Genomic DNA, 13345 nt, shown 5'->3' with positions numbered 1-13345 from the left:
GTTTCTAAGGTCATCTCTCTCCTTTCTATTCAGCTAGACTAGTTGGTGCTGCCCCTAATAACAAACATCCATATACATCAGCATTGTTAGAAAACTGACAATATTTGGAGGTACCACTGTGGGCAGGATTACAATCTATTACATGTTTTTGTACATTTCTATTTAAGGATAGCAACAACATGTAATGAGCAGAGGTTCTGAGTATGGTAGAATGGGCTACACATGGCCCAGCCCCAGTTGTTCTGTCCCTGTCCTTATGTATTAGATTTGAAGGTTGTTCTAGAGTACTCACAATGGCTTTGCACCACAGACAGCGGCAGTCCTGCAGCCTCCTCACACTCCCACACGTCTTGTCACACACCGCACACTTGGCACTGACCGGCAGATTCCCTTCGAGCCACTGGTGAGGCATGGACACCTGCACAGAAATGACCACAAACCCCGATCAGCAAGGGCAGCTCACCCAGCAAAACAACAGAAGTGAAGGCATTCGCTGTTTGAATGGCTGAATTATTAATAAATAAATCAATAAACCACTTGGGGGATAGGTGAGGTTGCCCCCTTTTAAAGCTTTCTGATGTTTCCACAGTGACTCTCACAGGGTAGGATCCCTGGACACTGCATCAAATAGCACAGGGTGATCCTGTGGTGCTGCTTTTAGTATCCATGAAACACACAGGGTTGGATCACTGTAATTTACTTATTGTTTTCACCCCTTTTCATAGTAATTAGTAATTTTTTTTTTAATTTGTAAAAGTATACTCATTTCAGTATGGTACTGTGAAGTACTTTGGCTTTTAAGTGTGTGTTTGATCTTTCATTCTATTTTCTGGTAAAATGTTTCTTTAAGGACTCTATGTTGTGCAGTGTTTTATGCCACAAGTGAAATGGGTTTGGTTATTACCAAATCCTTAGTTGTGAAAAACACATTATTGATGAAACAGCTAGTCTTGCGAGTGCCGCCATGAATTACAAACAAGTTCAGGGCATTGATTTGGTAGACAAGAGAGTACATATTCCTGAAGAATCACTTGTCATCTGCTTCTGGTGCCTTGCCCAAAATGCTATTAAATGCATTAAATGAAAACAGGAAACAATGAGCTGAAACAACTCCTGCTAGACCAGCAGATTGCATCTCTGTTGGAATGCTGCATAGCAAACTCGGCTGACATCCTTTTTTGGATATGTTTCTAAATCTGGCTGGATGCGCTTGTCAATTACAGGCTTGAGGAAGTCTTTTATTTAGGTATTATCCGGGATGGAGAAAGAAGTCTCCTCATTGAAAAGGGATTCATTACTCCTCGGAGGGCATTTTAGTGGGATCGGGATGGCTGTTTTACAGTTCAAGCTTTAATTATAAGGCCCCAAGTGCCTGCACAATTCACTCTTGGTGGTGTGAGAATTCATAACTGAGTAGCAGCAAATTCCTACATTTCTATTGGAGACTCCACCTGCGAGATTTAAAACAAGATTACAATTAGGAACGGAGACTTGTTTGCGGGATTTAAAGCTATATTACAGTTAAAACAAAATTGAAAAATTATGGCGAAATGTAAAAAAATGCCTTGACACAGCAAAAAAACCCAGAAGAATGTGCCTGTGACCAGAAGGATTTTGTTGAGGAAGTCAGCAAAGAAAAGAAGGTACAACTTAAGTGTGCAAATACTGTCGAGGTACAATACATACAGTGACAGAAAAAAAAGGCCAAGCATTTTGGAAAGTGACCGAAAACAATAATTTCAAACGGTATATAAAAGCAATAGCCCCTGAAAAAAAAAAAAAAAAAAAAAACCCTCGAAAATAGCTAAAAATAAGCACTGAAAAATTGTAATCAATATTAAAGCCACCATCAGTAACGTCTCAAACCACTGTTAAACCACCAATACACTGTAAATGACTAAACCCTCTGAAAGCTTGGATTCCATTCGTTTGCACATCTGATTTAGATTTAAAACAATAAGTATTAGGAACTAAAACAGTAAATTTGAACATTTTGGATAGAAGAAAACTACAATAAGCACTGGCCTGTATAAAAAGGTTTCACTGTTGTTGGTTCCAAGAAGATGATACTGTAGATGGACCTCAACCACCACCGACCAAAGGGTGAGCATTGAGGGACCTTTTAATTTCGCTTGATGAGTAGTTTCATCATTTTGTCATCCATGAAAAACATAAATGACCTTGTGTGTACTTACTCCATCCTCATCTTCGATTATGTCATTTCCTATGGAAGCCAGTGTAGTCCATTTGCAGTTGTTGGTGGATCGCACAGCACAGCGTTTGTGGGCTTTAAACTTGCACACTAGAAACACATCCGTTAAAAGAGGCATTAGTCATTTTCTTGAGGTGACAATATGTAAGTGGTGTTTATCGTCTACAAATGGAAAATATATCTATATAGCAGCCATATTAGTTTAGAAGTCAAGTTTAAGATCACTGCCACCCTTCAAGGTCACGTATATGATTTCTTAAAAGGAGTAAACCTAGTTAACCCTAACCAATACTTAAAGCGCAGCACAGAAACCAGGACCAGAGGACACAAGTGGAAATTAAGTGGAGTTAGACTTTAAACAGAGGGAAGAAGACTTCACACAGAGAGTGGTGAAGGTAGGGAATGGGCTGCCTAGTCATGTTGTTGAGACAGAATCACTTGGATCCTTTAAGCTCCAACTTGACAAAGCTCTAAGATCAATATGCTACTAGGAACCAGATGAACATAGATGGGCTGAATGGTCTTGTTCGTACATTTTCTTGTATTTTTATATGCAGTTTAAATTTCAAATGGTTTCTGAGATATGACGACGATAACAAAGTTATAGAGTCATAGAATACAGCTGTGTACCAAACGTGAAGCAACTATTTCAAGGCATGTGGTCTTTGTCATCTGCAAAGTTACTCAGCTGCAATATGGCAGTTATATCATGTGACAGGTAAATGAAAGGTACCTTCTGAGTTTCTGTAACACCAGAAATATAAAGTCTGCATATCAGACAGTTTCAGGACAAACCCCCACAACACAGCAATTTGAATAATTCATAATTTATTGACGATTATGTGACATAGAGAAATGAACAACTGAAACCTGCTTGGTATGAGGGTTCACCACCTGGCCTGCTGGTCGAAGCCCCATAATAGACCAAAGGGCAGCTACAAGGGTGGAGCTGGGGGAGGCGGAGGGATGCGAATGAATGAAACGCAATAGCGCGGGAAGCTACCAGTCTGTGAATATTGCTCTGATAGGCCGTTTAAAAAAAAAAACAAACAGTAAAATGAACGCCGCTATACTGCACCTTCACAGGAGAGTCCGTGCGAGGTGACCCCAGACAGAACCTCCCGGCAGACATTACAGAAGGTGGGGCGCGCGTGAGAGCAGGCGTACCAGTTATGCATCCCAGAGAAATGCTCCATGTTAAACTGGCTGGCCTGCAAGAGAAAACATGTCTCTGCTTCAGCGTTAGAGAACAGACTCGTGCATGGTCTCATTGTCAATACATCATGTGTAGGGTGTCTCTGTTATAAAAGATGTCTTGAAAAGAAACTCGTGCAGTTTGGTTAAGAGGACAGAGCAGCTCAAACTATCTGAAGTGATTCCTGGTATAATAAGAGGCATTATGTATTAACTAATTTTAAATCACAAAAACGAAGAATATGAACTACCATTAAAAAAAGAGGAGTTGTTTTTTACACTTTTAAACTTTTGATTTATGTTCTGTGTAAAGGATAACATCTATGCACAGGATAAGATGTCTTGGAAAGATCCTTAGCAAGGATTGATTTGTCATCCATCCATAATAAGGATCTTAACAGTGGTGGACCCACAGCTTTCTTCAAACAGGTAAACCCTCTCTATTCCATCCCACATTTTATTATCAACATTGTTTCACTATGAGCACAGTCTAAATGTGCCTACCTCATAAATCTCCCATTTCTGGACAGATTTCAGTGTGCTGATCCAGTCTTCCATTTCTTTTCTGTTTTCTGCACAGAGGATCAACTTCCGAAATGGAGTAATCACCTGAGAGAGAGAGAGAGAGCGAGCGAGCGAGAGAGAGTTACAAGGAGATAAGCTCTGTTTCAAACACACAGCCCTTCTCATCGACCCTTCTCCAAAAGAGCCTGCTTACATAACTATATTTTGCTAAACTGTAAAAGAATAGCTCTAAGGTTTATTCCAAAGGCTTATTTTTAATGTGAAGCAGGCAAGTCTACAAATAAAAAGAAGAACTTAATTGTACTGTTCCTGTTTTTTAATCTGAGTCTGAGGTGAGTTTGATGGTCTATACCGTACCATATGTATTACTTTAAAATGTAGTCAACAGCTACAGGGTGGATATGAAGCCAAATAGTAACACTGGAGGAAATGTATTCATCACATAGCACTGAAATTAGGTAGCTTTCCTGTTAGATTTGTTTTTCATGAATAATGTTTTTTTCATTACTGTATGCAAAGAGAGTTTGACTAATTCTATTATAATTCAATATATACTGTACAAATCTCCTTTAAATAATAAACTGTGAGCTTGAAAGAATACACATTTCTCAGGTAAAATATAGGACATATTAAAAGTAGCTCTGTCACAAAAGACACTGGCCAGTAGGTGAATATTTTATTAATCATCCACTTCAAAATACATTAGCTACATGCAGTTACATTGCAGTTCCCATTTAGAGATATTTATTATGCACTGAGCACACTATCCTGGAATTGCACATATGGAATTCCATGCAGACAATATATATTTAACAATGTTTTACTGCATCACAAATCATACACCTTTATCAAAATACCTTAATACTGAAGAGTATCCAAATATATACAGTTGTGTGCACATGTATTAAAACATTATATTGCTTCTGTAGTTTTGCTTTTGTTTTGCATATTAAATCAAACCACTTTAACTGAAAATCTCTGAAAATTGTCAGAATAGGCAAATTACTGATTGTCTAATTTAATTAATGACTTAACTAGGCCACACATTCATTAAAGAGCAAGAGAACACATAGCCACAATGGTAAAATGCATGAGACTTTCTAGAAGTTGTTTTTATGATGTCTAATTTAAGCACAAAGTGGTCAACCATTTTCACACCTATTATTTCTATATCACTGATTACTAACTGAAAATCACACCCTGAGGTTTTCATGCAGATAGGTATATACAGGCTATAAATGGCACATCTTGAGGTGTTCTGATAAATATGTACACTACAGTATAAAGCATGAAAGTAAATAAAAGCTGTCAACTTAAATTTTAAAAGATATAATGATCTGCTATATGGTTCATTCTCGATGTACTCAAGTTGTTACTTACTGTGAAGCTGTTGTTAATGTTCTTTGTGCTTGTCTCTGCAACACTGGCATCCGACAGATCCACTTCATCGAATATCAAAGACTGAAAACAGTAATAGGAAGATGAAATCGTTAAAATGATTCCTGTCCGTACACTTGCTGTTAAACTGTATCAGTTCTAGATCCAAGCACTTCTTTTTTCATAGTTTCCTGCTTGGTTTGTCAGTACAGTTCTCTAAAATGGACTTTGTTTTGCTGGAGTCACCAGTACAAACTATTCCTCGTGCTACTCTGTTTCGCTGTCAAGATACACACAGTTTATATCCTGTTTGAGTTTGATTAGCTTGAATCTGAGATAAACTAACTGCTGAAAACAAACACTGTGCACAGGTTTCACTTTGTGTTTCACACCTATAAACAAACATCATGTTTTTTTGTTGTATTTTTTTAATGCTTTTCATATGTTTGTTTTTTGTAATATAACACAAAAGACACTATTTACACTAAAGGCTGTTTACTGTAAATTATCATTACATAAATATTATTTTTTCCAGACAGGTAAAATGCACCAAATCAGAAATAAAAACAAACTTGGGAATTTAATTTAAAGCTTGAATATAGTCTGCAGTTGCTTCTTATTTGCTTTAGGATTATGTTTGGTGATTGTTTTCCTTTCAGAAAAAAAAGATCTCATGACCTATTCCATTTAATTTCCTAAACCAATACTTTAAACACAGTACAGAAACCAGGACTAGAGGACATGGCTGGGAATTAAGTGGAGACAGACCTAGGACAGAGAGCAGACACTTCACACAGAGAGTGGTGGGGGGTATGGAATGGGCTACCTAGTCATGTTATGTGAAAAATTATGTCACCCATGTGAAAGGGTAATGTCACTGGCATGGCTGTTTACCGGCAGGAGACAGACTCAAACATAGAAAGCTGCATTTAAAGCACTGAAGTGCATATTTATTTAAAGAAAATTAACAAAAACAAAGAAACAAGGCATGAGGGCCAAAATAAAGTTTCAAAATAAAAGAACAAAACACTTGGAGGCAAGGCATTATCCTTCACTACAAAGCTACAGCAATCGTACCTATCGAACTTTAGGATTATTTGCTGTACCATATTGGGAATTGTAGGGTTAAAACTTTTTTTTTTTTCTTTCTAACACATTTCCTTGGTGTTCTGATGCAAGTCATTACCTTGGAATCCTTGGCATAATAGAGAGTCCTCCCCCTCAGTTTGAAGTACCTTCTCTTCCATCTCTGGAACGAGCTGGTTTGCTTCAGGAGCAGGCCTTCCTTCACACTTTTCTGAAAGGTAAAAAAAGAGAACACAATTCTTACATCAATGCTGATGGGGTTTGGAACAAAGAGCAATGGTGACCCACAGTCCAGTCTGCAATAACAATACTGTTAACACAGCAACATATGCTAAAGCATATTAACAAACATGGCAAACCTTGCTAACCTATGGTAAATGCATTGTATTACCGTGGGAAAAACATGGGAAAACTGCAAAAATAGCATGCAAAAATACTGTGGTAACTGAAGGGATATATAGATCTGTGGCAGTTGTAACCGAAGAACTGGGACACTGTTATATCCAAACATGTACTGAATCCTGGTACACAGAGTGTGGGCAGGGCTAGTCCTGACTCAATAGAGCCTGTATTGCAGTGTATGTTATACCATGAGGATGAACCACAGTCAACAATGATAGCTTACAGAACTTCTGGGTAAACAGCTATCCTTACAACAAAGATCAACCAATACCATTACAATATCCTAGGATTACACTGAAGAAAGATTTCCCCACAGTTCTTATTTTCTCTGGTTTCAGTCATAAGTTAATATCGTTAAAGCTTTGCTGGGTTACTGGATTGCTGTTCTTTGAGTTGGATGCATCATATGTAAAAAAGAGTATCCAAAAATAAGTAGTTTACAGCGAATACAAACAGCCTTGAAAATATAAGACTTCCTCAATGTTAACCTGTGATCGGACTATATATTTAGCTTTTTTGGTTACAAACCCACCAGCCATGTTTCTATTTATATACGTGGGATTTTGAGATAAGAATAACTTTGATGACTTGAAGGTATTCTGCCCTTTTTTTATAAAACATCTCCGTTATGCACTTCCATTGATTACATAGGTTTCAAATGCACACTTTTTCATTTTAAAACAGAAATCTGGTTCTACACTAACAGGGGAAGCAGGTGATTGGTTATCTGGGGTGGGGTGGGGACAATTTCACCCTCCATGGGAAATGGCCCAGGAAGTGCAAGCCAGTTGTAAAGCATGGCTTGCAAACAGGTTTCTTAACTAGTGTAGTACCAGATATCATGTTTTACAATGAAAAAAAAACATACTTTCTAAAACATTTTAAAACTGTTTAATGAAAGGATGTGCATGGTGGAGAAAATGCATTGCACTATAATTACTTTAAAGTGTGTGCAACATATTGCAGGTGTTTCTCTAATTCCCTTCTGCATACAATTAAACTATGACACTGCAGTCTCAGCTATTAACTAACAGATGATATCTGAGTTGAGCAATTATTACGATTATAATTTACCAGTTACTGTATGGTAAAATAAATAGGAACAAAATACTGTGAACAAAACAAACAGGTTTGACTGCTGCACTATTGTACAAAAAAGATGGAGTGTAGGTCCTTCATAATATTTATAGTAGATCTACACACTGATAGTGTTAACTTCCTGTTTTGGTTAAATATAGAGTAGCAGGTTACTAATTATAGGACATTCTTTCAATTTCCATCTCACCAGCAGGGGCTGTCATTACTGTTCAGAACTGATAACACTGTACACACTGCTGATGAGTGTGCAGTGGGTTGCTATGAGATAGGAACTGAGCTTGCTTTCTAATCATACACTTCAAACACTACGGCAGAGGCGCTGACAGGAACTAACAAACACAAGACAGAACTGGGGGTGGGGGGGGGGGGGGGGGGGGTTGGGGGGGGGGAAACGAATTAAACATACTCGGAAAATATTCTTCCCACTGACCGTCCTAAAACAATAAATCAATGTTTTAATAGTATATGCAAATTCCAACCTGTCACTGATAGAAAAGACTGGCTACATTTACTTACTAGACTTAAACATTCCCTATTTTAAATAGTGGGCTAGAAAGATACAAGTGTAATATGAAATGGGTTATCTGTGCACATTCATATCTCATGTGTTAGGGTTGAGCGGGGTGTGGGTTAGGGTTAAAAACAGAATAGGGGTAAGCAATGGAAAATGATGGTAACCCGGAATAACCATATGTAAATGTAAATATGTACTGTGGAATAGAATCCATCCAACATGTGTTGATAGTCAGTAAAGCTGCCATGCTCCACTGCTATTTTTGTAATAGGAAAATGCAGTTCTCGTTCTCTTTTATTAGATATGATTTTCAGCTAATACGCTATCAGACAGTGGTGTCATGTCATATAGAAGTGTCAGGGGTGTGGTCTTTACAAGGACACTACCGTGATAGAGCTGGAAGAAAGGTGACTGCACATCTAATACTATAATAGCAATGCTTGTTGTTTGCTTTTTTGTATGTATGTGGGAGGGGTTGAATTTCTGGTTCTCTAGTTCACAGTGAGTGAGACATGCCAATGATGGCATCACTTAAACAGTCCAAGCTTATATAGACAGCTTTTATGGAAACCACTGTTATACACATTTAAAGAGTAAGTGCAGTACAACATGTCTAATCAGCATTAAATGTATCATAGTAAAAGCACAGCAAAACAAGTGTAAGAAAGTATAGTGAATGCATGGTTAAGAATAGGTAAGCATTGTAAAGAATAGTGAGGTATAGTAAAGCATGTTAATAAACATGGCAAACTATGGTAAATGCATATAACCATGGGAATGGCAAAACTTCAAAAATAACATGCAGAAATATCACGGCCAATTTTTATAAGGGCTAGCCCCTCTACACACCTGTATCATTTGTCATTGATTTTAGGTCCTGACCAAATCCATATTGGACAAATGTACAGACAGACAGGAACCCCAGTATAACCTTAGAATCTAATACTCTCAATAACTAATGCTAAATATCGTTAATACCAAGCTCGAAATCTGACAAAAAATAAAAGCACTAGAATATATATAGTGATAGATCCTGCAACTCTCAAGGTTCGTTGCCCCTTTTAAAAAACGTAGACCCAGACACGGAAATTGAATTTTTGCAGCGCTAACGCGCACTTTTTAATAAACACAAATCATAAATAAACAAACAAAACCTAACTCCTTTTTGGAGCTCTGACTATACATTAACAGATCCCTGACTAACACGCAGGGCGGCTAAGCCGTTTACCTGACATAAAACAGCACCAAACAAACCACACCGGTTTAACACAGCACGTACTTTACTTTGACTGCTCGGAAGCAGAGTACACTTTCTGCCTCCTTCTACTCAGCAGCCCTGAGTATACTGGCTGCTGACTATTTAAACCCTGCACCTGGTCCTAATTTGAAATGATCCCCAGGTGCAGGTGATAACTAAACAATAAAAACAAACAAATGTGCATTCGCCTGTGTTTTTTTCTAGCAGGGAGGAAATTAACCCTCTCCCTGCTCACTATATATATATATATATATATATATATATATATATATATATATATATATATATATATATACACACACACACACACACACACAGCTCTGGAAAAAATTAAGAGACCACCTCAAAATTATCAGTTTCTCTGGTTTTACTATTTCTAGGTATGTGTTTGGGTAAAATGAACATTTTTGTTTTATTCTATAAACTACTGACAACATTTCTGCCACATTCCAAATAAAAATATTGTCATATAGAGCATTTATTTGCAGAAAATGACAACTGGTCAAAATAACAAAAAAGATGCAGTGTTGTCAGACCTCGAATAATGCAAAGAAAATAAGTTCAGATTCATTTTTAAACAACACAATACTAATGTTTTAACTTAGGAAGAGTTCAGAAATCAATATTTGGTGGAATAACCCTGATTTTCAAGCACAGCTTTCATGCGTCTTGGCCTGCCATTCTGACACCCTCAGTGTTATTACCTATTCATGTGAAATGTTTTAAATAAAGATATCATTTAAAGCGAAACACATTTATTCAAGCTCACTGTCAAAGCATAGATTACTGTAATTACAGTGGTTTCTTAAACAGCAGTTACTGTACAGCATGTAATTATAGCAATTCAAATGTGACTAAAATGCTGTTACAACACTGGTGATATAAATAGAAAAACTGGACAAAAAGCAGCTAATAACCACTTCTCATCACGTTATCAACAGATCACTTATCTTTGAATCTCCATCCTTGTTCTACAGCTCAATAAATACACTCTGTAGTCTCACTCTCTTACCTTTAGTCTAAAGCTCTTCTAGAGAACTGACTAAAAACAAACACGTCTTTTATTGACTGTGCTGAACCCAAACTTCTTAAAAATACAAACATAAAGAAAAATGCAAACAAAATAATGAAAACCAAATAACATGTATTACACATAGGAGAGAGAGCTGTTTCATGCTGTGCATCCTGTTCATTTGATATTGCATGACCTACATTTGCTTGATTAGTGTCAGATAACAGGGAGCGGTTATAAAGCAATGCTGTATGTTTTGGCTGTAGGGAAGCTTGTACTGTTGTTTATGGTACACAACTCATTTGTAGATAAACTGAGCACTTCAGTCTGCAGTCACTCTCATGGAGTAATATCATCACTGACGTCAAAATAACTCTAAAGGTTAAAGATATCTTTTAGTGGCAGCTTCTAAAGAGGTGTCATTTTACACTGGACCACATAACAGCCAAGTCTTGACTTAAATCCAAGAATTTACATAATACATGTAGAAATGTAGTTAAAACAGATCACTTCACCAAGCCAGCTCATTCTAAAAACACTGTTGCTTGAGTGTGGCATTTTTACTACTGTCATTAAATACTGTATCCAGAACATAAAGCAGACTGCATATCAAACTCTCGTCTGGTTTCCAGTGGCCTTCCGCATCAGAAGGCAGACTGGAGAGATTCCTCCAATGAGGACTTGCTGTGTGCCACCAAGCTAGTTGTCTATCAAGGGAAACAATCTTCCAATACAATATAATGCATTCTGAATTTCCAACTGAATGTTCAGCTCACTGAATAAGCTACCTGTGAGCTAGTGTCATAATCACCAGAGAACCAGGCAAACCAAACACAGTCTTGGTCCACACTTCTTTCAATGAGTTGTTTTGGCATATTTGCATGTTTGCATTGCAGAAAGCCTCGTATCGAAGGCATAGTCGCTGTGTTGCATTTAAGAATGAACTAAAAAAACAAAAACGTTCAGTTATCATAAGATGCACAACTAATGATAATCAACACCGCAATACAATGTAGAATAGTATTCCCTACCGTTTTGGTTTCATTGTGGTAAAAATAAGGAAATTAAAATCAGGGGACAACAGCAATTGAAACATTAGTTACAGTAAAATGTTTTTTTTTTTTTTTTTTTTTTTTTTTTAACCTGAAAAGAAAACCACTTGTAAGTATTGTAAACATTTCTAAACTACTGACCTAATATTATGCAAAGCTTTTTACTCTTTTTTTACTGGACTCTTCTGAGATGGCATTATTATGGTCATGTTCGTTTTTGTTTGTTGTTGTTTTTTTCCTCGCTGATGCTACTTAACCACGCAAACACGTCATCGTGTTATTGTTTGGCTCCAAACACTTCCTAATACAGGCGCCTCTAGTTGCTGTAGCTGAAAGTGCACTGTGGCCATAATAGCCGTGTATAGGCATACATTTTGAGGGGCATTCCGGTGGTAATTTGGAGCCCTGCAGTACAGTTATGGTCTACACTTAAAGGGGCAGTGATTCACTGTAGCCCAGTTGAAACTTGTCAACCTGCAGATGAAACTACATTTAGCGAATGTAAACAAATTGGACAGCCAATAAGGTGTGGTTTCTGGTAAAGGGTGCTCTGATAGAATTGTAAGGAAACAGGAACTCTGGTGTTTTACATTCCAATATGTTGACCAGTGAGACCCAGTAAATGATGAGTTCTAATTTCCAATGCGACTGAAGTACCTCTGTGCTAAAGAATCTCGTCCTCTCTCTTTCTGTGCTGCAGTGCTTCCTCTGGAGGTTAATGGAGATGTGCCTGAAGACAGCTTGCCTACATTTTGCAAGCAGATTTATGAATCCCTGCTGAGAGTCTATCTGCTGCTTCTGATAAGCTTCACTTGCCATTTCAGTAAAGCAGCATCAAACTGTGCTGGAGTGTTTGGATAGCGCAGCAGTTTGTCATTCAGGCCATCAGGCAGAGCCACACTTGGGGAATCGTTATTATTAGTGGCCATGTTATTTCAGCTCAGCGGAGCAACACCATCTCCACGCAAGACATGTCGCACATTTTCATTTATTTAATTCCTGCCTACAAAGCACAACGGTGCATTTAAAATCTATTACAAAGCTTACCTTAATATGAACAATATGTAGCTTATGTGCTATGTTTCTAAAATGGCAGATCTATTTAACATTACATATATGAGGTAATAAATAAATATGATTTTAAATACTACACAATTGGTTACTATTTATACTATGACTATTGCATATAATAATCTAGTTCATATTATTAGAGATTATTCAAACCCCCCCCCCCCCCCCCCCCCCCCCCCCCCCCCCCCCCCAACACCCCCCCCCCCTCAAATGCTAGTCGGGATGGAATGTCTGTAATGCATTTTAAAAAAATACTTTTGCAGTCATGAGAAATTCAGTTAGAAGACAGCATTCTCAATATAGTATTTTCCTTATAACACAAGAACAGATATGAAAGAGAGGAGGCCATTTAACCCATCAGTGCTTGTCTGGTTTGCTCTCAACCCAATAAATCAGTAGCAGCAGCCACACGGCTTGATAACCAATTCCAAACCCTCAGCTCTCTCTGTGACTTCACAGTTCATACCTTGTACTGATTCTCTGGGGTAAGTGTGGTTGCTTTTCGCTAGACTCTCTCCCAAGCAATGTTGTAGTGAAGGATCCA

General features: G+C 37.7%; 1 protein-coding gene across 3 annotated transcripts in view; it reads right to left on the bottom strand.

Moving 5' to 3' along the window:
• The window catches only part of LOC121318690 (diacylglycerol kinase delta-like), a 118725-nt gene that overhangs the window by 23696 nt on the left and 81684 nt on the right, over positions 1 to 13345 (bottom strand). For all 3 annotated transcript variants that reach the window (XM_041255629.1, XM_041255631.1, XM_041255632.1), the window contains 6 exons: positions 6495 to 6605; positions 5312 to 5392; positions 3911 to 4015; positions 3291 to 3423; positions 2196 to 2302; positions 293 to 418 (listed from right to left, as the gene is read on the bottom strand). In XM_041255629.1, coding sequence (XP_041111563.1) covers positions 293 to 418; positions 2196 to 2302; positions 3291 to 3423; positions 3911 to 4015; positions 5312 to 5392; positions 6495 to 6605 — 663 coding nt within the window. The remainder of the gene's footprint in view (positions 1 to 292; positions 419 to 2195; positions 2303 to 3290; positions 3424 to 3910; positions 4016 to 5311; positions 5393 to 6494; positions 6606 to 13345) is intronic.

The sequence above is a fragment of the Polyodon spathula genome, chromosome 7, assembly GCF_017654505.1.
Source record: "Polyodon spathula isolate WHYD16114869_AA chromosome 7, ASM1765450v1, whole genome shotgun sequence".
Taxonomy (NCBI): domain Eukaryota; kingdom Metazoa; phylum Chordata; class Actinopteri; order Acipenseriformes; family Polyodontidae; genus Polyodon; species Polyodon spathula.
This window is presented reverse-complemented; position numbering and strand designations above follow the sequence as displayed.